Consider the following 25,492-nt stretch of genomic DNA (forward strand, 5'->3'; position numbering starts at 1 on the left):
AAAGGAGGAAAAGCAAAGCCAGAAAAAGAGGGTGGTGGTGGAAAAGACGTCACAATGTATTATATATACTCTGAAATTCTGACTTAAAATTGGACCCATCGAAAAGTTTTCTATCCTGATTCTGTGACAGTTGCTTCGAACATTCTATCGAACATGTCGAAACTTTCACTCTTCTTTTTGTCTGTCTCACGCATGACGTACCAAACAATGTACCAACGTTCACCAAAAAAAGTAACGAGCTGTTTTAAAAATCCTGCATATCTGTTTTCAATTTTATCGCATCATTTTGCTGTTTACAAAACAGGAAATAGAAACAAGAATTGGCTAAAGGAGTTTTATTTATGTGAAATTTGAGAAAATTAGACATTTCAAAATTTACATGCTTAGAACTACAGGGCCCCCAACAAGAAAAATAGGACATTCAGATTTGGGTCAACATTATGGACTGACAAACCTAAATGTTCCACAACAGAAACCAAGTCATGGTCGTAAATAACATGGAGTGACAAACATCAAAGGAAACTTTGGTTTTTTTATTTATTTGGATTATTTGGAATACTGTTCTCTTCTTGAATGTCACTCTTACAACGTTTTGACCAATATAACCTCCGACCTTCTTCACATAAGTCTGTATGGAATTTTGAGCGAAAATCTTTATTCAATCCACAGAAGGTAATCTGCTTTCATTCTGTCAGCCATGACTATGTAGAAGTTTAGATGATTTGTATTCTTAGGATTGTCTCGTGACATAATGTGCACCAAAGTAATAATTAGTTTTAAATTAGTGTTCTATAGGTTAAAGTTTCAATCCTTAATCCAAGCGATATTAAAAACACAATTAAAGATTCAATCCTTAATCCAAGCGATATCAAAAACACAATTAAAGATTCAATCCTTAATCCAAGCGATATCAAAAACACAATTAATGATTCAATCCTTAATCCAAGCGATATTAAAAACACAATTAAAGATTCAATCCTTAATCCAAGCGATATTAAAAACCCAAAATATCAAAACATGTCCACGTCATTAGGTGCTCTCCAATCATTATATTCAAGATTGTATACATATATGGTGTAATTACACTTAGAAGTCACATTATCAGTTTGAAACCTCCTACATTGATGAGAATATTAACCGCCTGGTAAACATTCAAAGCTGTGTAATCAAACAAATATCCTCTATCAAACACCCGACATACTCTAAGCTTGGATTCACTGAAACTCTAGGGCTGTTAGAAATCAACTTCGTAAACAACCACAAATTATTTTTTTTTCCATCAACCTTTGATGTGAAACTCAAACTAAAATACATTTCCTTAACTTTTAGGCTATAATCAAAATACAATAACCTCTGGAATGAATGTGGTATTATGGTGATTGAAGACTCTAGCTAGGAATAGCTTATAAAGTACAGTGATGAGGATGGGTAAACCCCCCCCCTCCCCACACTTTGGAATGACCTTTCATTTAATTTATTTATGACTTGTAAAATTTTCGAAAATAAATACATTTTTCAAAGTGTAGTATCTGTTCTTGGTTAGAACAAGGGAAATCCTTTTTTGACTGGAGAGAGAGGAGATAAAAGTGGAAGAAGAAGCGAGAGAGAGAGAGAGAGAGAGAGAGAGAGAGAGAGAGAGAGAGAGAGAGAGAGAGAGAGAGAGGAGGGGACAATAATAACCATGTAAACAAGACGCAGCCATCTTGAAAATTTGTCTCTAAAAGATCAACAACAAGTAATGAATGTCTTTTTTTTTTTAAACATATTAAATTAATAATGGTTAATGTTTTAAAATAGTTTCAAGCATCACATTTTAAGATTTTCTTCTAAACCTAAAAGTCAAGTATAATGGTTCATTTGGGCTCCAAAAACAAAAAGAAAACATTATTTTTTTTTGCCGAAAAAAAAACAAAAAACAAACAAACAAAGAAAAAAAACAACTTAAACGAAATCAAGAAATAATAAACAGCGGGTTATCTCCCCTCGATATTACACAATTCCACATCCTGATCAGACTGACTGACTCACTCTCACTGTGTCTTCTCCATTCCTTAAGTATTGGATGTTGTAGGCTTCCCATCCCCACGGGGTTCATTTCAGGCCGAGGCACCAGCAACAATTTCCTTGTCTGCAGGGAATTCGGGAGGGAGGATTGAAATTACGTGCGATCGACGCCGGAAGAAGCGGCTCAGATGCTTTTATGTAAACAACAGAAAAATATGCCAGCAAGAAAGAGAATCTCACTATCCATTCTCAATGGTGTGTGTGTTTTCAAAATTTCTGCTTTCTTCGATGAGCAATACAAAGCAGCAGGAAAGGCTTAAAATATCGATGTTTTATACAAATTGTCACATTCATTTATTTATTTTTTGTTTTTTATTTTGCATATCAATATATATATATCATGTATGACATGGACCAAAGGAGGATTAGAATTCCCAGAATTTCAGAGAAATCACACACACACACACACGCATATATATATATTAGAGAAAAAGAGATAACTTAGTGTGTGTGTGTGTGTGTGTGTGTGTGTGCCCAATCGAAAGAAAGATTAAAAAATTTACATAAAATCTAAAAATGTATTCTTATGTAAAATTAATCGGATAAGATAATGGAAGTGTTTCCGAGTCTCTAAGTGCAACCCTAAAGGGGCTATGGAGCAGATTTTATCAGAGCGGAAATGGAGGTCGAGTTTTTCAATGTAATTATTAATTTGTAAAGAAAACTCTTCAGATGGAAAGGGAGAAAGAAACTCGAAATAATGGTTTTAGTAGTACACTGGAAACCTCCCTTATTTTATTTACATGTTTCAATAACACACTGGAGATATCATAAGTTATTTTTTCATTGTAAAAAAAAAAACCCAAAAAAAAACGGGAAAAATAAATTATGAATTATCATAAAAACAAAGCATGATCCTTCACCCCTAACAAATAACTGAGTTTCCTAAATTTCCCTGGGCAACACTAAGCTATGAGTCTTAGGAATAGGTGTGTGTATGCATGTAAGAAAATAAACCGTGAACAGAATCAAAGACAGCAGATCTAGAACAAATTAAGATAGAACTATATCAATAATAGGTCGTAATGAAAGTATATTTTATCCTAATTTCTTATATAGATATTTTCTTATTTTAGTACATTTTCTTATATATATGTGTACATAATAGAAATAATATAGTATACTTGCACATATTTACACACACACACACACATATATATATATATATATACACACACACATACTCACTGATTGTATGTATCTAAACACGTATACATTGTATGTATATATTGATATATGCAGACATACACGTTCTTTGTATATTTGCATGTGCACATTTATTATGAGTATGGACAGTGGCGTCAAAAAGAATCTCCGCACTTGTCATTTGTTTTCAAAAACCACAAATTTAAGCTAAATTGAATGTAACTGTTTAAACAACCTATACCTCATTTGATTTGCCTTTTATTTCTTTATAATTTTTTACATAATTGAAGTATTCTAGTGTTCACGTCAATTTAAAAAATTAGCTTCAAATTGAGAAGGCAAAAAGAATCTCCACACTGTGGAAAATTATTATTTAAATGTAACTTTAGGACATTAATGCAACACAAATACAACAGGAACCCAATGAACTAGTTATTATTTAGTAGCATAGCCCTTCTGCAATTTGACAGCCTGGAATCTTTTGAGCAGTCCTTGAATTAGTCAGCAGCAATACTCTGGTGAAAGGGCATCCCACTTCTCTTTCATTTTTGTTCAAAGTTCTTTGCGATTTGAAATTTTATCATTGCGTAGCTGTTGCTTGCTGTAATGCCATACGTTTTCGATGTGAATGGGGTCTGGAGATTGTGCAGGCCAATCCAAACATGGAATATCATGCTTTTCAAGGAATCTCTTTACATTGCTAGTTGTATGAACGAGAGGATATCCTGCATGAAGATGAGATTATCATCCAAATTCCGGCCAAAGTTGGGTAGAAAATGTTCAGTCAACATATTAATGTACTTAGTCAAATTAATTCGACATTGCAAGCGAACTATAGGCCCTAAACCATTGACACTAATAATATCCCACACCAAAACTGAAACACCACCATTTTGCAGCATTGAAACTATGCACCTAGGATTAAATTTTTTGTCCTAACTTCGACGGACGTACTGCCTACCATCACTGCCTAGCCTATTGAATGTGCTTTCGTCGCTAAAAATCACTTTCGATCAAAATGAAGAGTCATAATCTTCATTGCATCTGATGAAGTCCAGATGGTGCTTTCTATTCTTTACAGAAATCACTGGCTTGCGTCTTGCAACACAGCCTCGCAAATTAAATTCTTTCAATCTGTTCTTAACTGTAGAAAGAGAGCACTTTTTAACAAGATTACACTGTTGTTGGATTTGAGGACCCATTTCAAATCTGTTTCTGAGGCTGCAGCTCTTGATAGCATTGTCTTCTCTGTAAGAAGTAACTCTAGGATGACCAGATTTAGGGACATTACAAACACTGCTGGTGTTTTGGTGCTTTTGCACAGTCATTTGTACCGTTTTCCCATCACATTTCAATCTGTGGCCGATTTCTCGATTGGATAAACCAGAAAGGTGGAGATTAGTGAACTAACGATCAGTAAGAGAAAGTTGTGGCACATGGACTTAATATTACATTGTATAACCGGGAACAACAACAATTAAGATTAGAGATGCTTTGTTGCCTAAAACGTGGATTTTAAGCTCATTTGTTGCTGCAGAGTTTCTTTTTGCCTTCTCGATTTGAAGCTAATTTTTTTAAATTGACGTGAACACTAGGATACTTCAGTCATGAACAGGTAAAATTATAGAGAAATAAAAGGCGAATCAAATAAGGTATAGGTTGTTTAAACAGTTACATTCAATTTGCGGTTTTTGAAAAAATGACAAGTGTGGACTTTCATTTTGGCGGCACTGTGTACGCGCGTGTGTGCTTATATACATGCATACATTCAATAAGAAGTAGCCCCAACAGTTTGCCTAGACACAGCTAGATTCAAAACAGGGACACCATTGCTTGAACAAGTGTAAAAAGTAGGCGGAAGTCCCTTTTCATATTCATTATTATTTTATGAATACTAATATAATATTATAAGATATATTTTATGTATTGATTTTCACTATTTACTTCAACAGTGCTCAATATGTGATTAAAGCTACGTTGGAAGTTATGAAAATATATTTCTGGCAATTAAGCTATAAAAAATTGCTATATTTTTCAGAAGTTACTAATATAGCGCCAGCATAATTCACCCAAGGTTGATTAAAGCAGCATCCCCCAAAGTGTAAATTCACAAGTTGTCCCCAGTCACATGTATATCCTGGTCAGGGGAGATGACGATGTTAAATTGTTACAGGTTTTGTAGAGAGGTGTTGATATCCTCCTACATACAGCACCTGGTATTCCCAAATGGGCATTCATCTGGAACTAGCCAGACTCAATGTTGCTTAACTTTGGTGATCTAACAATGTACATTAAATTTCTACACCTTTTCTCGTGTGCTAAAATTTATTTATAACATAATAATTTGCTTCCTTAGTCAAAATATTGACCCATTTTCAATCTGCAATATGGCTTCTGATGCTATAAACAAACAAGAGATTATTTTCTTTTTTAAAGTAAAATTTTTTTTAAAAGAAATACTCGATTTTTCATGCTAAATTGTATAAATGTATTGAATTAAAACTAAACACTAACCATTTACTTGCAGTTTTCAAAACTCAATTAGTCACAGATTAATTTCAACATAAATAAATTCAATTAAAACAAGAATATCAAAAAATATTATTATTATTATTATCATAAACTAAATTAACATTTTTATACAAGTAAAAATAGAAAATAATCTGTTCAAATCTGCTTTTATAACAGGAAATTAAAAACACAGATATAATAAAGATTAAAACAAAATTAGTTAAAGTTTTATAGGAAATTTTCCTTCAATTAATAATTTAATGACCAACGATACAATAGGAATTACATTTAACTTTCAAAATCCTTATAAAAATTATAATTGGGTAAAAAAAATATTGAAGAAAAACAAAAAAAAAAACAAAAAAACTAGCGAACCAAAAATAAAAATAAAAATTTCTTGATAAAGCTAATATATGATTAGAATGTTAAAAAGATCTGAGCATTTTTAATACGAGCCAACAAACAAACAAAAAACGGTGAAAAAATATCCAAATATAATTTTCGAATTTTGAGCAACTTGACTGTCAGTCATTTTTTTTTTTTAATTCTTGCTTAATCAAGTCGTCATTTGTTTGCATTGAACTTAAAACAAGTAAAAAAATAAGTTAACACATACAAACTTTCCCAGGTAATAAGAATAACTTGCATTCCTTTTGGTTATATATATATATATATTGATTTTGCCCAAAACTCTAAAGACTACTGAAGAAATGAGCCGACCAGAAAAGAGTTTAGATTGACACGCCCCTTCTAGCAACGTGCTGTGATAAGTGTCAGAATTTTGCTTCTAGGCATGTGGCGAAGCTATTAAGAATATGCCAATAAGTCAACTCAATTTTTTTTATTTGAATTAAAAAGAAAAAAATATATAAATGAAATTTGCACAGGGGAGATAACTCTAAATACCTAAATATGTCAGGGGAAGCAATTCAGACTAGAGCTGACAAATAGATTATGAATTTACATTACTCATGACAGAGTTATCTTTCTTTGTCTGCAAACCGCACTCGTTAAACAATAGATACGATATCTATAATAGATATGACATCTATTATTATACTAAAGCCGAGTTCATCAGCGTTTGTTTCCCTAAGGGTTTTTTTTTATTCTCTTGTTTTGGAATAGAGTTGTGCTTAAAAAAGAAATTCATTTTAATAGTCCTAATTACCATAAGTTTCAATCTACTCATCAAATTACTCATTTTTTTAGAACTAAATTTCTATTATTCTCACCCTCTTTCATTATGTTTGATCCTCCTTCCCGCTCTTATCTTATGCAGCCGCTTCCCGCCGCCTATTTTTTGCATATCAAAGGTAACGATAAAACAAAAGATTAAAACAGTCCATTATAAGCATTAAGAAATATAACTACAAGTATTAATACTATTTAACCTATAGATTGAGGATGAGGTGGGAGATATAGCAAACAGAAAGATTAATTTTGAATTTCGATGGCCTCTTGGCTACAATGTTCTGACATTACACTTTATATTTTCTGTCCTCGATCAGTGAAAAAAAAATCACTCTCAACAGAGGAAATTTAAGTATTATTCCAGTCCAAAGGGCCTGGTTTAGGGGAGCTGGATTTTCTCTGCATTAAAAACCAACCTTGTGTCTAACTCTGTCCTCCTGCAAAGGCAGGAAAATAAGAACTGGCTTTGCAAACCCATTTTCTTACAGATTCCAACAATCTAACCCAAACTCAATTTAATTTTCTTCTAATATCAACTATTTAATTAATTTGATTAACAATATTTCAAATATAGAATTTTGAAGCCGTAGTTTCATAACAGAATACATAAACTCAATTAGAGGGACTCTCTTTGCTCCGTTCATTGAAAAATTAATTACCTTCACACATACTCACACCATATTCAATACAACACAACTTGAATAAATGACTTGAATTAATTATCATCATAATTAGTGTTTTTTGATTACTCCTGGGTGAGGAAATGAGGGATGACTTCCTCTCACTTTGTTTTATCCCTAGCTGAAATTTGAAAAGGTTTGATTCAACAAATTGTTTTTTGTTAGAAAATATAGAGAAAAGATAAATTTTTATAAGAATTTTTAATAAAAATCTTCATAAGTTTTTCCTGCAGAGTTACTTCCCTTGCACAAATGACCAAAATTTATAAAATGAAGCCATCTTTAAAAAGACACGCTTTAAAATTTTTTCCTGTATGTATTACATGACATTTGAAGCTTGGATTAAAATACCTGTTCTGTTTGGTCTATGGAAACCATACTCCCAGAAATTATTTTCTCCTTTCACAAAGTCAATGCGTTTATGACTGGTGGGTTGAGGTGTCCTCATTAAAGAACACCCCCACTATGCAACACAACTTTTCACTTTGATAAATGACAATTTATCAGTAAATGATGGATTTAAATGTAGTACTTGTATTTTAAAAAAACGAGATACATTATCTTTCAAGATAAAATATCTTTCAAGATAACTGCGATGACTATCTATAAAAACATAAATATGTATTTACTTACAGTTATTGATGGCAGCGTTGATTGTGGCAATATAATTGGCCTTTGACATCGACTTAAAATCCTTGCCTTCTGATGAAGACATAGATGTCTCATCTGGATAACATCCCCGGGAATAATTAACGGTTGGCGTAGAGTCATAATGTGAATACGTATCCATCAACTTATCCGATTGAACAGGCAGGTTTTCCTGATTGGGCGAAGTCGGCGTACTCAGGCTTTTCGTGAGAAAGGCCTTGTACGTAGACGTCCGCTCGCTAGATTGTTGGTATTTGCTGCTCAATTCCGGAGTACGTTCTGGCAGCGAGCCACGGTGTATCTTTGCTGGAGGTGTGAAGGCAGGCGGCGTAATCCTGACGGGATCCAAGGAAGACTTTGTTTCAAATAGTGCCGCTCGGGACTGCACACTTTCAAATTTGGAACGAGACGTGATCTTTTCGATCTCTGTCCTGTATCTGTTTGTTTGTGAGAGTACCATTTTCGGAGTCACAACGCACACTGCTGATGACATACTAGAGCTGTTTGGGGTAACGGTACCGCTGTTTGGTGTTGCAGTACCACTGCTGCAATTGCTGCTGTTGCTGCTGGTGGTTTCAAACTGTTGCTTTCGCTGAACAACAAGTGGACGATTGCAGTAGGCGTTTGGAAGCACAGGGATCGATGTGGAAGAATTTCGATTACCGGCCGGGGCCCCGTATGTTTGTTTAAAAATAGGTGGACCATAAGTCGGGCTAGTGAGTTCTGTTTTTTCTTGTTTAGCACTCGGAGGCCATTTATTATGGCCTTCTGTTTTGTGAGAATACTGGCTCCCTTTGTTATTTGGAGCAATTTGCAATGTTCTTGGCGCCAATGGCGTCTGTGTCGCATGTGCAGACTTATAATGCATTTTCCCGAGAGAATTACTTTCATACGAAGAAACACTATTATTGGCCCCGCAACTACTACTACTACTACTATTATGATCACTCGGTGAGAGTTCAATCCGTAAAGAATCTTGGGGGATCGTAGTAGCAATAGACGATAAGGAAGACGTTGTTCTTGATTTTGGAAATTGCTTATTTTCCGACGAGACAGATCGCGGTGTGGTTGAGAATCCTTGACTAGCTTCTTTCCCATTGTAAGCAGTTTGAAAATGTGACTCGGACCGGCTCACGTTTTCCATAAACTCCCGTGACTGCAAAACATTTTCACGTGAGGTACGCCGCCGACTGCTGCTCGTCATGTAAATATTGTCGATACTGTTTGATTTTTGCGCGTCTTTTTTCTGTGGTGGGTAATAAATTCCGAATGAATATGAATCGATTTTTCCTTCCGGCACCTGCGATGCACGGAGCTCAAACTCCCGTTTTCGATCTAAAAACGAAGACTTATTCATGTTGTCGTGTTTCAATGGCTCCCTCTGAAGACAGATTCCAGATGAGTATGAGGCTGAAGTGACCAACGGTCGGGGACTAATCTCACGAATAGCGGTCGTTGTGTAAATGGGATCCAAGGAACGTGTCTCTTCAAATGTAAAAGACACCTTACGATCCTTGGCACGTTCAGAAAGATAAGCTGGTGGATCCTTTGGAAGATACTGGTTAATTTGTTTACTACTTAATCCTGGACCAGGGTCGGGGAAAGTCTCTGGGCCAGTCTGATTATAGGCCGTGTTCTGATATGCCTGAAATATAGAAAAACACAATATTAGATTAAAGTAGCGTCTTTATAAAAAATATTTTTTTTTAAATTGAGTTTATTACTTGGATTATTCCGACTACTGTTCTAATCTTGGATGTTATGGAATGTAACCATTGATCATCTTCAGATGAGATTTATTGAATTTGTCAATTTTTATGCTGGGTTCGATGAATTTTGTTAATAAAAATATAGCAAAATGCAGCAAGCTATGCTGTATGTTGTAGATGTTAGATGAAGCAAGTGTTATTCAATAACCAACCAACCTGAATTGATAATGTCTGATTCCAGTGGCAAGGAGAAGTCCAGGACAATTAAAAACAATTAAAAACGAAGAACACATACAACACTACTATTCCCAAATAGTCACTCATTTTATTACTGAATCGGCTAAACTTTGGTGATTTAATCAGAAACAGTGTTTCACTGTGATTATGCAGTGTGTAACGACAATCATGGGGATACTTAGGTGAAAGAATTTGAAAAAAATATTTGAATAAAATCTGTTGACTCACCATTTGAAGAATGTCTTCATTTTTGGGAACTACAAGTAACTTGAGTGAGGAATCACTGAAAAAAAAAAGCAAAAATAAACAAATAAAAACTAGTGTAGTGATATACAAATTAAGTACAATTTACTTATGAGCAGATAGCTCATATTCATAAACCGACACTAACTAGAACAGGTGGTTGTTGAACGCTTGCTTAACGTTATACACGACATATCAATAGCGTCGACTATAGGATATTCTCTGTTTTTTTAAGACCCGGAATACATAGATACTTGGATTTGTTGCTTTGCTGCTAATGCAAGAAGCAAAAAGTTGAAAGACAACAAAAAACAAGGAGAGGAGAATGACTTGTTTATGGCTAACGCTGGTTGTGAAGCAATTATGAAGGTTGCTATGATGGTTTACCCTTGAGAACTAGAAGAAATGATTTTCGAAGAAATAAGTCAGATTATTAAGGGAAACATGAGGCCAAAGAAAAGACTGGTGATTGCAGAAAGGACCAAGTTTATGGCAATGAAGCAGCAAGTGGATGAATCGATAGTAAACTATTTACACTGGTTAAGAAGTGCGAGTAAATACGGTGAATTTGAAAAACTGGGAACAGACGAACAGACAACAGAAGAAGAATTAATCCAACTAAGATTGATTGAAGGTATGCATAATTCGGCACATAGATATAAGCTAATGGAACAGTTACAACTTACAAACATGCCCTTGAATATGTGTCTAGAATTTATACAACAGCAGGAATTAATACATACCTACAACCAAAATAAAAAAAATTCCTACGAAGAAATAATGGTATATGGTAGAAACAAAAAGAAAAAAATGTACGTACTGTGGAAAAATTCATGAAAGGAAAAAAGAAAAAATGAGTAGCGTTTGGAAAAACATGTTCAAAGTGTTTTAAAAAGAATCACTTCAAAGAAGTATGTAAAACGAAAAATGTGGAAAGAATAGAGGATGAAAATAGACAAATTTTTAATGTAAAGAAGGATAATATACAAAATACTGGATCAGGGAATGGAGATACAAAAATAAAAATGAAAATCAACAATTGTGTTGTTGAAATGCAAATAGATACCAACAGTGAAGTAACCATAATACTCAGAAATTTGTGGGGAAAAATAGGAAAACCGTTTATTAAAAAAAAGCAATGTACAATTATGTCAGTTTGATGGCTCGGTTATAGCAATTATGGGTTACTTTGAAGGTTCAATAGAACTAAAAGAAAAATATGAAGTAATACCCATTATAGTTACAAATTGCTGCAAAATGCATGGACTATTGGGGAATGATGTATTAAAAATAAATTCAATAAAGTTGATTAATGAGATAGAAATAGAAAAAACAGGAAAATTAAAAAAATATGAAGCTAGCCTGTAATTAAAAGAAAATGTTCCCCCCTTCTAGTACAAAGTGAGAAAAGTGCCAGTGCATTTATTACCGTTAGTAATAGCTAAGTTGCGAAAGTTAATAAACGAAGATTTATTAGAACCTGCTCCTTCAGGAGGAAGTTAATGAGCATCACCCATTGTGGTATTAAAAACAAAAGACGGTAACTTGAGAATTTGTGGAGATTATAAAATAGAGGTGAACCATAAAGTTTGCGCCATCTCGTACCCTATTCCGAATGTGGAAGTAGCTTTACATAAACTTGCTGGAATGAATGTATTTTCGAAGATAGAACTATAATCAGCTTATCACCAAATTCCCATAGATGAAAATTTTAAAGAAGTGATGGCGATAAACACACCTATAGGCCTGTTAAGGTGGAAAAGGATGCCGTTTTTATAACGGCAAGTGCAATTTTTCAAAAACCTATTGAAAAAGTAATAGGAAATGTTGAAAATACCATCAAGATGATATATGTGTTGGAGATTTAAATGAAGATGATTTAAAGAAAAAACTGAAAATATATTGAACCGACTAAGAGATGCTGGCGTGACAGTAAATACAAAAACGTGTGTAACCAACAGTAATGAAATATCATTTTTGGATTACTCAATATCAAAGGAAGGGATCTCTCCAGATGAAGTGCTAATAGAGAAAATTCTAAAAGTGGCTACACCAAAAAATAAAAAAGAATTGGAGTCTTTCTTAGGTTTGGTGAATTTTTATAGAAAATACGTACCAAAATATAACGAGTTGACAGACCCATTTGCGAAGTTAAGAAAAAAGAATGCGAAGTTCATTTGGTTAGAACACCAACAGAAAGCCTTTGAAAATTTTAAACAGATTCTGGCGAAAAAGCGAATAGTACAAATTTTTTAACCTAAGAAGGACATAACTCTAACTATTGATGCTAGTGAGAATTCCGTATCCGGTATTTTGTCACAAGATGGTCATCCCGTAATGTATTTATCGATGAGATTAACAATGACTGAACACAATTATTCTAATATAGAAAGGGAGGCACTAGCCATAGTGTGGACAACGGACAGAGCAAGACAGTTCTTGATGGGAAAAAATTGTTGTTTATTTTTTGTTGAAAAGTGATCACAGACCACTGGAATTTATTTTCAACCCAAGAAAAGAATTACCGAAAATTACAACATCCAGAATATTACGTTGGGCGATCAGAATGATGGCATTCGACTTTGACATTGAGTATGTTTTTGTTTTTTTTACACAGTGATCACCACTTATCAAGGCCCGAAAGCCACTCAGGGATAAGGGTTATTGCAAGTACATTACGTTAGTGGAGATTTGATGAAGTGTTTACTTAAGGGGGTGGTTCATTAGGAATTTGTTAACGTTGGACTTGAAGACATCCAAGTTGTAGTCCGGTGGGAAGCAGGCAGACGGAACAGAGTTCCACAGGCGTGCAGTTCTAAGAAAGAAGCTTTGTTCATGAAATCCGCGTTTTGATTTAGGCACAGATATAGAGTGGGGGAAATTTTTCACATGTTAAAGGGAATACGATACCGCACGTTGATGCCTTATCTAGATTGAGGTTTATAGAGAGGATAAGGACAAAAATGACGAGGAATTTGAAGACACATTTCTGCACCTTGTAGAAACCAATGTAATATCTGTAGATAAAATGTCTACTGAAACTACAAATGACACAGTGTTAAACAGAATAATGTTGAGAATAAAAGAGAATCATTGGGGAAATTGTTCAATGGCTGAAAGACCATTGAAAAAATAAGATATAAACTGACTACAGAAAACGGGGTAATATGTAATGGAGACTTGATAGTTCCCCCAGAAACACAGAGGAGACAGGTTATAAAAAGTGTACATGATGATGTACATTGTGGAGCAGCAGCTACGCAAAGAAGATTAAAATTGGAAGCATGGTGGCCGGGGTACTCAAGAGACGTAGAGGACTATGTAAAAAGATGCACAAAATGCACAGAACTCATTAATTTTAAGCAAAAGAAAATACACATGTGGCCCCGAGAAGCAGAACCGTGGAGCAGAGTACACATGGATCATGCCTATGTCAATGAGATAGGACTATTATTAATATTAGTAGACGCATATTCAGGTTTAACTCATTTGAAACTAATGATAGATTGAAAATTTCCAGGGAGATTTTCTATCACCACTCATATGATATCAAACAAGATATATTTACCATTAAACAGAAGAAAATAAAAAGCAACTTCACTAAAACCTATGATAATTATATTGGTTGTGTATACATTATATTGGTTGTGTATACATATTATATTGGTTGTGTATGCATATTATATTGGCTGTGTATACATATTATATTGGTTGGTTGGTTGGTTGTTTTGTTTTACGGCATATCAACCCTTTTCAGGTTATTTAATGCCGAATCTGGTGATTTTGAAGAACGATTTTTTAATATAGTATATTTGTTTTTTAAGTCGTATTCTATTTAACCCATAGTTGGGTCCCTAACAGGTGCTACCACTCCAGGTCAGAGTGGACCTGGGAGCAATGGCAATTAAAGGGTGGCTCCACACTCCCTAAGGCCTGCAAACTGGGGCCCTCACCATCGGATATAGTTTAAGGTCATATCCAGGAGCGTTGTGTAAGAGAGTTCTTTTTAAATTTTTTTATATAGGCCAATTTTTTTAAGATATAAGAGTATGGTGTGGGGATTGTTTTTTTCAAGTAACATTTTAATATTGTTTTCTTTGTAGAATCGCTGTCTTACTGTTACAAAATCAGTACATTCAATTAATATGTGTTTGATTGTGAGTGGTGTTTGACAAGGTATACAGATTGGTTGGTTTTCTTTTTTTAGGAGATATGAGTGGGTTAAGTGTGTATGGCCTATTTTTATTCTTGTTAGTTTAACTTCTTTTCTGTTTAATTTCGTGTTTTGTTCTTGTTTTTTGATTTTTGGCATGATTTCGTGCAGTTTATTGTTAGGGTATTCGTTCCAGTAAGTTTGCCATTTCTCTGTTGTATATGCGTTGATACGTCTTTTTAGATCTATGTATGGAATTTTGAAATTTGCATCGATTGGGAGGTTTAAGGCATTTTTTGCTGCTGAGTCTTCTAATTCATTACCTTTAATACCGGAATGGCTGGGTATCCAGCAGAAAATGATTTTTTTTACTGTTTAATTCCGTTAATTTTTGGAGTAGTTTTGCGATTAGGGGGTTGTCCATCTTTTTATTTTTAATAGTTTTTAGAGTAGATTGAGAGTCTGAAAGGATTATAAACTTGTTTTTTCTTTTATTGGAGACTAGATTGAGAGCTAGGATTAGAGCATGTATTTCAGCACTGAAGATTGAGGTTTCTTTTGGGAGGTTTGATTGTTTTTTGATTGATTTATTGAGTATTGCTGCACTGACTGTTGCGTTATTTTGTTTAGATCCATCTGTATAGATGTGTATGTCGTCTGGATACTTTTCTTTGATTTTATCGAGATCATCATGATAGGTTATTGGATGAGTATGTTTCTTTTCATGTCTACTTAAACTTAGGTCGATGTTAGGGGATACGATTTTCCAGGGAGGTGTTTTTGGTAAGACAGTTTTGTGAATTTTGGTTATGGGGAGATTTACTTCTTGGGAGATCGATTTTATCCTAAGTCCAAAAGTTTTGATTGCGTTTTCTTTTTGGTCGAAGAGGTGTTTGCAGTTTGGGTTTAAGGTGCTATTGTGTGCTGGGTTAGTGGGATTGCCTGTCAGTTTTGTGTAGTATTTTAGACCAAGGTTTTGGTTTCTGAGCATTGGAGGGGTTTCATGTGATTCTGCATACAGGCTTTCTACAGGGGAGGTTGGAAATGCTCCTAGTGCTAGTCTTAGTCCTGAATGGCATATTGTATTGAGGGTTTTTAGGTATGACTTTCTGGTGGATTGATATATGAAGCTACCATAATCTATTTTTGATCTGATTAATGCTCTATATAGTTTGAGTAGTGTGTTCTTGTCAGCTCCCCAATCTGTATGGGCAATGACTCGTAGGAGTTGTAATGCTTTATTACATTTGGTTTTGATATGATTGATGTGTGGAATGAAATTAAGTTTTTTGTCAAAAATGATTCCTAGGTGCTTGTGTTCGTTTACAAATGGAATTTTTTCACCTTCAATCTGTAAGGTTGGGTCAGGGTGGAGTTTGCGATGGTTACAGAAATGGATGCATTTTGTTTTAGTTTTGGAGAATTTGAAACCATTTTTAGTTGCCCATTTATTAATTTTATTTATGTTGTGTTGTAATTTCCTTTCAATAGTATGAATGTATTTAGATCTGTAGCTGATTGAGCAATCATCTACATATAAAGAGCTATGTGTATCAGGAGAGAGTTCTTTTATAATGTCATTGATTTTTAATGTTGAAGAGAGTTGTTGACAATATGCTGCCTTGGGGCACTCTTTGTTTTTGTGGGTCTGATAAAGTCGAGTTTATGCGAACTTGGAAAGATCTGTCTGTTAAGAAGTTTTTTATAAATTCAGGTAGTCTACCTCTTAGTCCAATGTTGTGGAGATCTTTTATGATACCGTATTTCCAGGTAGTATCATACGCCTTCTCTAAGTCAAAACATATGGTGGTTACATGTTGTTTCTTAATGAAAGCTTCCCTGATATATGTTTCTAGATTGATGATATGATCAATGCATCCACGATTTTTTTGGTAGCCACATTGATTTTTTGAAATGATATTGTTTGTTTCTAGGTACCACATTAAACGGAAGTTGATCATTCTTTCCATGGTTTTGCATAAGCAACTTGTTAGAGCAATAGGTCGGTAATTTTCTGGATTTAATGAATCTTTTCCCGGTTTTGCTATGGGAATTATTGTGGCTTGTTTCCATATTTTGGGGAATTCTTTTTTTATCCATATTTTGTTGAACATTTGCAGGAGAGTTTAAAGTGATTCGGGAGGTATATTTTTTAGGAAACTGTAGTGGATCTCATCCAGTCCCACGGCGGAGTTGTGGGATTTTTCTATGGCATCTTTAAGTTCGTCTAGTGAGAAGATCTCGTTGTAGGGTTCTTGGTTATTGGAATCGAAGTTTATTTTATATTTTTCCTGATTTTCCTTTAGTGTTTGAAATTGCTTTTTGTATTGTTTCGATGATGAATTGTTAGTGAAAGTTTTGGCCAGTGTATCAACTATATCTTTGTTTTCAGTTATTTTGTTGTTTTTAGCGAGGAGGTGATTGTTTAAGTTGGGGTTATCTTTCCAGGAGATTTTTCTAATCATTTTCCAGATAGTTTTAGGTTTGGTAGAAGTGTTGATTTGATTGACGAATTGTTGCCAACAATTTTGTTTTGATTCCTTTATTGTTTTACGTGCTTTTGCTCTGAGTCGTTTATATTCTATGAGGTTACTGGTTATGGGTTGCTTTTTGAATTTCCTTAAGACTGCCTTTCTTTTTCTTATGGCTTTTTTGCATTCTTGGTTGAACCAGGGTTTGTTCTTTTTATTTGGAGGGCAATTTTTGGGGATGCATTCTTTAGCTATTAGAATTAGAGTACGGGAGAAGTCTTCCATTGATTGAACGTTTTGTTCTATTAATTGTTGCGAGCATAATTGTTTGAATTTAATCCAGTTTGCTTTGTTCGTATTCCATCTTGGTATGTTGTTTTGGATAGTACTTGATGGGTCACACATGGTTAGACCAATGCCACTGGTTGTACCATTTGTTGGATTTAAGTAGGTGGGTTCTTTTTTGTTGAGAAGGCATATGTTGTTATTGTTTATAAATTGTTCGATTTTGTTTCCTTTGGAGTTGGTTGTTTTGCATCCCCATAGTGTGCTATGGCTGTTGAAGTCTCCTAGAAGGATGAAAGGTGAAGGTAATTGTTTGATTAGGTTTTCTAATTCAGTATTATTTATTGGTTCAGTAGGAGGTAAGTATAGAGAACAGATTGTGAGAGTTTTTTGGAGTGTGACTTGGGCTGCGACTGCCTGAAGATTGGTTTGGATAGTAAGCTTGCTCTTTAGGGTATCGTTTCTTACTAGGATTGATGTGCCTCCATTGGATCGTAAGCCTGTATTATGGATATAATGATACTGTTCGTAGTTTTTTGTTTTTAGGTGGTTGTTGTGTTGTAGAAATGTCTCTTGTAGACAGATGACTGCTGGGTTGTGTAGTGAAATAAGTATAAGGAGTTTGTTAAAATTAGGTTTAATGCCTCGGCAGTTCCATTGAATAATAGTTTGAGTTTTTTTTATTGTGTTCTGCCATTTTATTTGTCTGGTGGTGTTTTGTCTTCTACCTCCATCTCCTCCAGTTGTTTATTTTTTGTTGGAGTTTGTATCTTTGGTGGAGTGTTTGGTTGGGTTTTTTCTTTTTTTTTGTTTGGATCTGGACGTCGATCTGGATCTTGCTTGGGATGTTGCTGTTTTGGGTTCTTGCTCATTTTTTCCCTCTTGATTGCTTGTGTTTGGTTTCTTTTTTTTTTCCAGGGTGTTTTCGGTTTCCATTTTTCCTAGAATTTGGAATCTATTTTGAATGTCTACTGTTTGGTTTTCTTCTTTTCTGGTTCCTTTGCGGAGGGTACTAGGCGAGTGTTCTTTTGATTTTGTGATGTTTTCAGTTTGTGTGGGTTTTTTGTTAGGGGATTGTGTTTGATTTTTGGGATCTGGTGGGATTTTACTCTCAACTGTTTGGTAGTTATTTCCAAGTACAGCTGGAGTTGACAGCAGTTGCCGTAAGGTGGCCCTCAATGTCTCAACTAGTTCACAAAGTGATTTTATGAGGGTAGAGATTTCCTTTAGTCCAGTGTTTTCTATTGTTTTTAATTGATTTTTGGTTGCATCTGCGTATGATCTAGTTGGTTCTGTTGTGGTGGCTGTTTCAATAATTTTCCTGGCTTCAGTAAAACTTATGTTTTTGGTATATTTGAGTTCATTTTTTTTTTTTTCTTTGATCCAGTTTTGACAGAGCGATGAGTATGCTGGATGGTTCTCTCCACAGTTTGGGCATTTTATATTTCCTTGGCATTCTGTTTCCTGGTGTTCGTTACTGCTACACTTTGGGCATACTGTTTTCCTGGTGCAGTATTCTTTGAAGTGGCCAAATTTTTGGCAGTTTAGGCAGTGAAGTGGTCTGGGGATATATGTTTCTACTTTAATGTTGATATATCCAATCTTGAGTTCAGTTGGTGGAGTGGGAGTATTGAAAGTTAATACGTATGTGTTGGTGTTAATTGTTTGTTCGTTTCTTTTTATTGTAATTCTTTTAGTATCTATAACTTTTTGATTTTTTAGGTTTGTTTTTATTTCATCTAGAGAGTAGGTGTTTAGTTCTGGACATCTGATGACTCCCTTTGAGGTGTTGAGGGTTTTGTGAGGGTACGCTTTGATGTTTATATCATGGAACTTTGTCCATGTTAAAATTTCTTCGGCACTACTTTTAGTAGATACTTGTATAAGTAAAGTTCCATTTTTTAATATTTTTAATTTGTTTTGTGTTCAGATTTTTGTTGATAATTCTTTCGATTTTGAATGGGGACATTTTTGTTATTTGTGTGTTATCTTGCGATTCCAAGATTATATACTCTGGAAAGTTTGCGTTTTCATCTTCATCGCTTTCTGGATGGGGCCTTTTAATTTTTTGGAAGCCATAGAATATTTTTTGTTTTTTTCATCGTCCTTGCTCCCCACCCTCCTCGGAGCCCAAAATTGGGAGATAGTTGGGGGGAAACCCATTCGCCCAAGCATCTCAGGGATACAATAATAATATACTCAAACAGTGAGTATAGCAGCTTATGACGATTTTTTTCATTTCCTTGGACCCAGCAAGGTGTAGAAAGGGTTAGTTGTCAATAGCATCAGTTTTCACCATCTGATTGGCCCTTGCCATCGCCTTCTAATGATAGTATATGTGTGTGTTTTTTAAAAAAATTTTTATATGAGTATAATGTGTTTGTGTTTCTTTTTATGAGGGTTTACTATTATTAGGGACTGTCATGACTAGCCAGTTGGTTGGGTCGAGCCGATTCTGATACTCCACCGACAGGGTCTGGGAGTGGGGGGGGGAGATAAAAAAGGGGAGGGAGAGGGGCTGTTGTTTTTGTTTTTGGTTTTGGAGAACAACATTAAGTTTTACAAAAAAGATCAGAAAACAAAAAATATCAATGTAGGTGCATTTCGTCTCAGGAAGCCAAAAGACAGCTTGATCTGGTAGCACCAGCTTATTATAATGGTTGTGTATATATATTATATTGGTTGTGTATACATATTATATGGTTGTGTATTCATATTATATTGGCTGTGTATACATATTATATTGGTTGTGTATGCATATTATATTGGCTGTGTATACATATTATATTGGCTGTGTATACATATTATATTGGCTGTGTATACATATTATATTGGCTGTGTATATATATTATATTGCTTGTGTATACATATTATATTAGTTGTGTATACATATTATATTGGTTGTGTATACATATTATATTGGTTGTGTATACATATTATATTAGTTGTGTATATAAGATTGGTTGTGTATATAAGATTGGTTGTGTATACATATTATATTGGTTGTGTATATATATTATATTGGTTGTGTACACATATTATATTGGTTGTGTATACATATTATATTGATTGTGTATACATATTATATTGGTTGTGTATGTATATTATATTGGTTGTGTATACATATTATATTGGTTGTGTATACATATTATATTGGTTGTGTATACATATATTGGTTGTGTATACATATTATATTGGTTGTGTATACATATTATATTGGTTGTGTATACATATTATATTGGTTGTGTATACATATTATATTGGTTGTGTATACATATTATATTGGTTGTGTATACATATTATATTGGTTGTGTATACATATTATATTGGTTGTGTATATATATTATATTGGTTGTGTATATATATTATATTGGTTGTGTATATATATTATATTGGTTGTGTATACATATTATATTGGTTGTGTATGCATATTATATTGGCTGTGCATACATATTATATTGGTTGTGTATACATATTATATTGGTTGTGTATACATATTATATTGGTTGTGTATACATATTATATTGGTTGTGTATAGATATTATATTGGTTGTGTATGCATATTATATTGGCTGTGTATACATATTATATTGGTTCTGTATACATATTGGTTCTGTATACATATTATATTGGTTGTGTATACATATTATATTGGTTGTGTATACATATTATATTGATTGTGGATATATATAAATTTGGTTGTGTATACATATTATATTGGTTGTGTATACATATTATATTGGCTGTGTATACATATTATATTGGTTGTGTATACATATTATATTGGTTGTGTATACATATTATATTGGTTGTGTATATATATTATATTGGCTGTGTATACATATTGGTTGTGTATACATATTATATTGGTTGTGTATATATATTATATTGGTTGTGTATATATATTATATTGGTTGTGTATATATATTATATTGGTTGTGTATACATATTATATTGGTTGTGTATGCATATTATATTGGTTGTGTATGCATATTATATTGGTTGTGTATGCATATTATATTGGCTGTGTATACATATTATATTGGCTGTGTATGTATATTATATTGGTTGTGCATACATATATTGGTTGTGCATACATATTATATTGGTTGTGTATACATATTATATTGGTTGTGTATACATATTATATTAGTTGTGTATATATATTATATTGGTTGTGTATACATATTATATTGGTTGTGTATATATATATTATATTGGTTGTGTATACATATTATATTGGTTATGTATATATATTATATTGGTTATGTATATATATTATATTGGCTGTGTATACATATTATATTGGTTGTGTATACATATTATATTGGTTGTGTATACATATTATATTGGTTGTGTATACATATTATATTGGTTGTGCATACATATTATATTGGTTGTGCATACATATTATATTGGTTGTGCATACATATTATATTGGTTGTGCATACATATTATATTGGTTGTGTATGTATATTATATTGGTTGTGTATGTATATTATATTGGTTGTGTATGCATATTATATTGGTTGTGTATACATATATTGGTTGTGTATACATATTATATTGGTTGTGTATACATATTATATTGGTTGTGTATACATATTATATTGGTTGTGTATACATATATTGGTTGTGTATATATATTATATTGGTTGTGTTTATATATTATATTGGTTGTGTATACATTTTATATTGGTTGTGTATACATATTATATTGGTTGTGTATACATATTATATTGGCTGTGTATACATATTTTTTTTTTTTTTTTTACACAGTGATCACCACTTATCAAGGCCCGGAAGCCACTCAGGGATAAGGGTTATTGCAAGTACATTACGTTAGTGTGGAGATTTGATGAAGTGTTTACTTAAGGGGGCGGTTCATTAGGAATTTTGTTAACGTTGGACTTGAAGACATCCAAGTTGTAGTCCGGTGGGAAGCAGGCAGACGGAACAGAGTTCCACAGGCGTGCAGTTCTAAGAAAGAAATTTTGTTCATGGAATCCGCATTTTGATTTAGGCACAGATATAGAGTGGGGGAAATTTTTCACAGTGGATTCAGCTAGACGGGTGTTTTTCGTGAAAGATTGGCGAGGGGGGACCAGAGATTGGAGTTCAGACGAGCACCTGCCATGGAAATAACGATGAAACAAGGATAAGCTCGCAACGTCTCTTTTGTGGGAGAGAGGTTGCAGGGTAGAAAAAAGGGCATCCCCCACTAAGCCACGAAGTCTATTTTGTACTCCGTCAAGGCAGGATAGGCTGTTTTTAGCAGCTGCTGCCCAGATATTGCAACAGTATTCCATCCTTGGACGTACTTGGCTTTTATATAGATAGAGAATTGCATCAGTAGTGAGATATCTTCTCGAGCGGTAGAAGGATCCCACCATCTTTCCAGCGACCTTGGCAACAGACTTGATGTACGTGTTCCATTTCAGATCAGGAGTAAAGGTCAAACCCAGAAGCTTCTCAAAACACGGGGTCTCACCCAGACGAGAGCCATCCATCACAAATGATGCCAGATGGGGATCAGAGCGTTGATGATGTAAGGATAGGAGTTTGGTTTTGGATGAATTAAAGGTAACCAGCCACATCTTCCCCCACTAAACCATGCGCTCGAGATCAGAGGAGAGAGAATCAGAGAGAACTTTGTCATTTACAGCCTTTGATGTGTTGCTGTAAATGGTCATGTCATCAGCAACGAATGATTTAAGTATGTGTTTAGGGAGGTCATTGATGTAGATCAGGAAGAGAGTTGGGCCCAGGATTGACCCCTGAGGGACTCTAGCATTTATATTGCAGGCCTCCGATTTTTGTCCATCTACCACTACTCTTATCAGCCTATCGGAGAGAAATGATTTAATGATTGAGAAAACATTTCCAGTTATACCGTAGATGAAAATCTTGTGAAGTAGACCCTTATGCCATACCTTGTCGAAGGCCTTTGATATGTCAAGAGCAATTACCCTAGAAAGGAAGCCTTTGTCAAGAGATTCACTAATCCTGTGGGATATAACCATCAGCACATCTGCGGTAGATCTTGCAGAGCAGAAACCATATTGTGTGTCACTAAGAAGGTTATTCCTGCTGAGGTGGTTGACTATTTCTCTATTTAATATGGATTCCAGCAACTTACTCATAACACACAGGAGACTTATTGGTCTGTACTGAGAGGGAGATGACTTATCATCTGAATTCTTAAATACAGGGCAAACTGATGAGGTCTTCCAGGGAGTCGGAAAGCACTTCTCCTTAAGGCAGCCCTTAAATAGTTTCGTAAGTATGGGAGCAAGTTCTGGTTGAAGCTTTTTTAACACTATAATTGGAATGCCATCAGGGCTAGTTGCTTTTCTGGAATCTAGGTTCTTGATTAGCTTGGCGACCTCATGCATGGATATTTGTATGTTACCTAGCTTGTTCTGTGTTATAGGAGGAAATATGGGGAGTTGATGGCCTTCGTCGCATAGGGTAGAATTAGCTGCAAAGTTCTTTGCAAATAGTTTGGCCTTGTCTGACGCTGACGAGATGACCTCTGGTCCATTGACAATGGTTGGGATAGAACGCACACTTCTGTTCAGGATCCTATTTGTTATTTGCCAAAACTGGTCGGAACCAAGCCGCTGATCAGCTACATTGGATTTGCGTATACATATTATATTAGTTGTGTATACATATTATATTGGTTGTGTATACATATTATATTGGTTGTGTATACATATTATATTGACTGTGTATACATATTATTTTGGTTGTGTATACATATTATTTTGGTTGTGTATACATATTATATTGGTTGTGTATACATTATATTGACTGTGTATACATATTATATTGGTTGTGTATACATATTATATTGGTTGTGTATACATATTATATTGGTTGTGTATACATATTATATTGGTTGTGTATACATATTATATTGGCTGTGTATACATATTATATTGACTGTGTATACATATTATATTGGTTGTGTATACATATTATATTGGCTGTGTATACATATTATATTGACTGTGTATACATATTATATTGGTTGTGTATACATATTATATTGGTTGTGTATACATATTATATTGGTTGTGTATACATATTATATTGGTTGTGTATACATATTATATTGGTTGTGTATACATATTATATTGGTTGTGTATACATATTATATTGGTTGTGTATACATATTATATTGGCTGTGTATACATATTATATTGGCTGTGTATACATTATATTGATTGTGTATACATATCATTTTGGTTGTGTATACATATTATATTGGTTGTGTATACATATTATATTGGTTGTGTATACATATTATATTGGTTGTGTATACATATTATATTGGTTGTGTATACATATTATATTGGTTGTGTATACATATTATATTGGTTGTGTATACATATTATATTGGCTGTGTATACATATTATATTGGCTGTGTATACATTATATTGACTGTGTATACATATCATTTTGGTTGTGTATACATATTATATTGGTTGTGTATACATATTATATTGGTTGTGTATACATATTATATTGGCTGTGTCGTCAAACTTATGTATTTTAGGCTCATAAATATTAAACAATCCTTTGGTTCTAATATGTAATTCCAGAGCATAAAGTGAAATAATTTATACATTTTTTTTTTAAGGGAAAGATAACTATGTTTAATATTTCTCTTACGAATAAAGCTAACTCTCTAAGATCAATGCTAGAGAGTTTCCTTACCATGTGCATTGCGAATACAATTGTTTCTGTAAAAACGTTAAGTTTATGCATTTCCGAAGATTTGTTATATCTTTGAAATTCTAACCTTGCAATTTCAATGTTTTCATTGTTTAATGCTGATGAAGAAACGGACATTATTTTTTAAGTAAAAAACAATTTGCGTGATGCTAGATTTTTTAGGGTTAGAGATTAAATCTCTTACTTTCTTTATGTGCTTTGTAACATTTGTTCTAATAGAGTTGTAATTACCTGATTGTAAACCTTTCTCTATCTTTCGACTGTATAATTGTTTAATGCTTTCATAATGATGATGCTATGTTTTAACTTCAAACTTGGTGTCAACTTCCTGTGTTGATGATAACACCTGATCTCAAAAACTATATTGTCTCAGAAACGATTGTACACAAATTATTTATTAAATTCATTTA

General features: G+C 33.9%; 2 protein-coding genes across 6 annotated transcripts in view; both read right to left on the minus strand.

Moving 5' to 3' along the window:
* The window catches only part of LOC145263682 (rho GTPase-activating protein 23-like), a 693,682-nt gene that overhangs the window by 180,837 nt on the left and 487,353 nt on the right, over positions 1-25,492 (minus strand). For all 5 annotated transcript variants that reach the window (XM_080120564.1, XM_080120565.1, XM_080120567.1 and 2 more), the window contains 2 exons: positions 10,415-10,469; positions 8,226-9,885 (listed from right to left, as the gene is read on the minus strand). In XM_080120564.1, coding sequence (XP_079976690.1) covers positions 8,226-9,885; positions 10,415-10,469 — 1,715 coding nt within the window. The remainder of the gene's footprint in view (positions 1-8,225; positions 9,886-10,414; positions 10,470-25,492) is intronic.
* On the minus strand, positions 16,978-19,264 carry LOC145263559 (uncharacterized; the record flags this gene model as incomplete). The annotated part of the gene is made up of 1 exon (XM_080120406.1): positions 16,978-19,264. A coding segment is annotated over one exon (1,179 nt), but the record flags the coding sequence as incomplete, so codon positions are not given.

Source organism: Euprymna scolopes, chromosome 39 (genome assembly GCF_053919585.1).
Source record: "Euprymna scolopes isolate OS-2025 chromosome 39, ASM5391958v1, whole genome shotgun sequence".
In the NCBI taxonomy this organism is placed as follows: Eukaryota; Metazoa; Mollusca; class Cephalopoda; order Sepiida; family Sepiolidae; genus Euprymna; species Euprymna scolopes.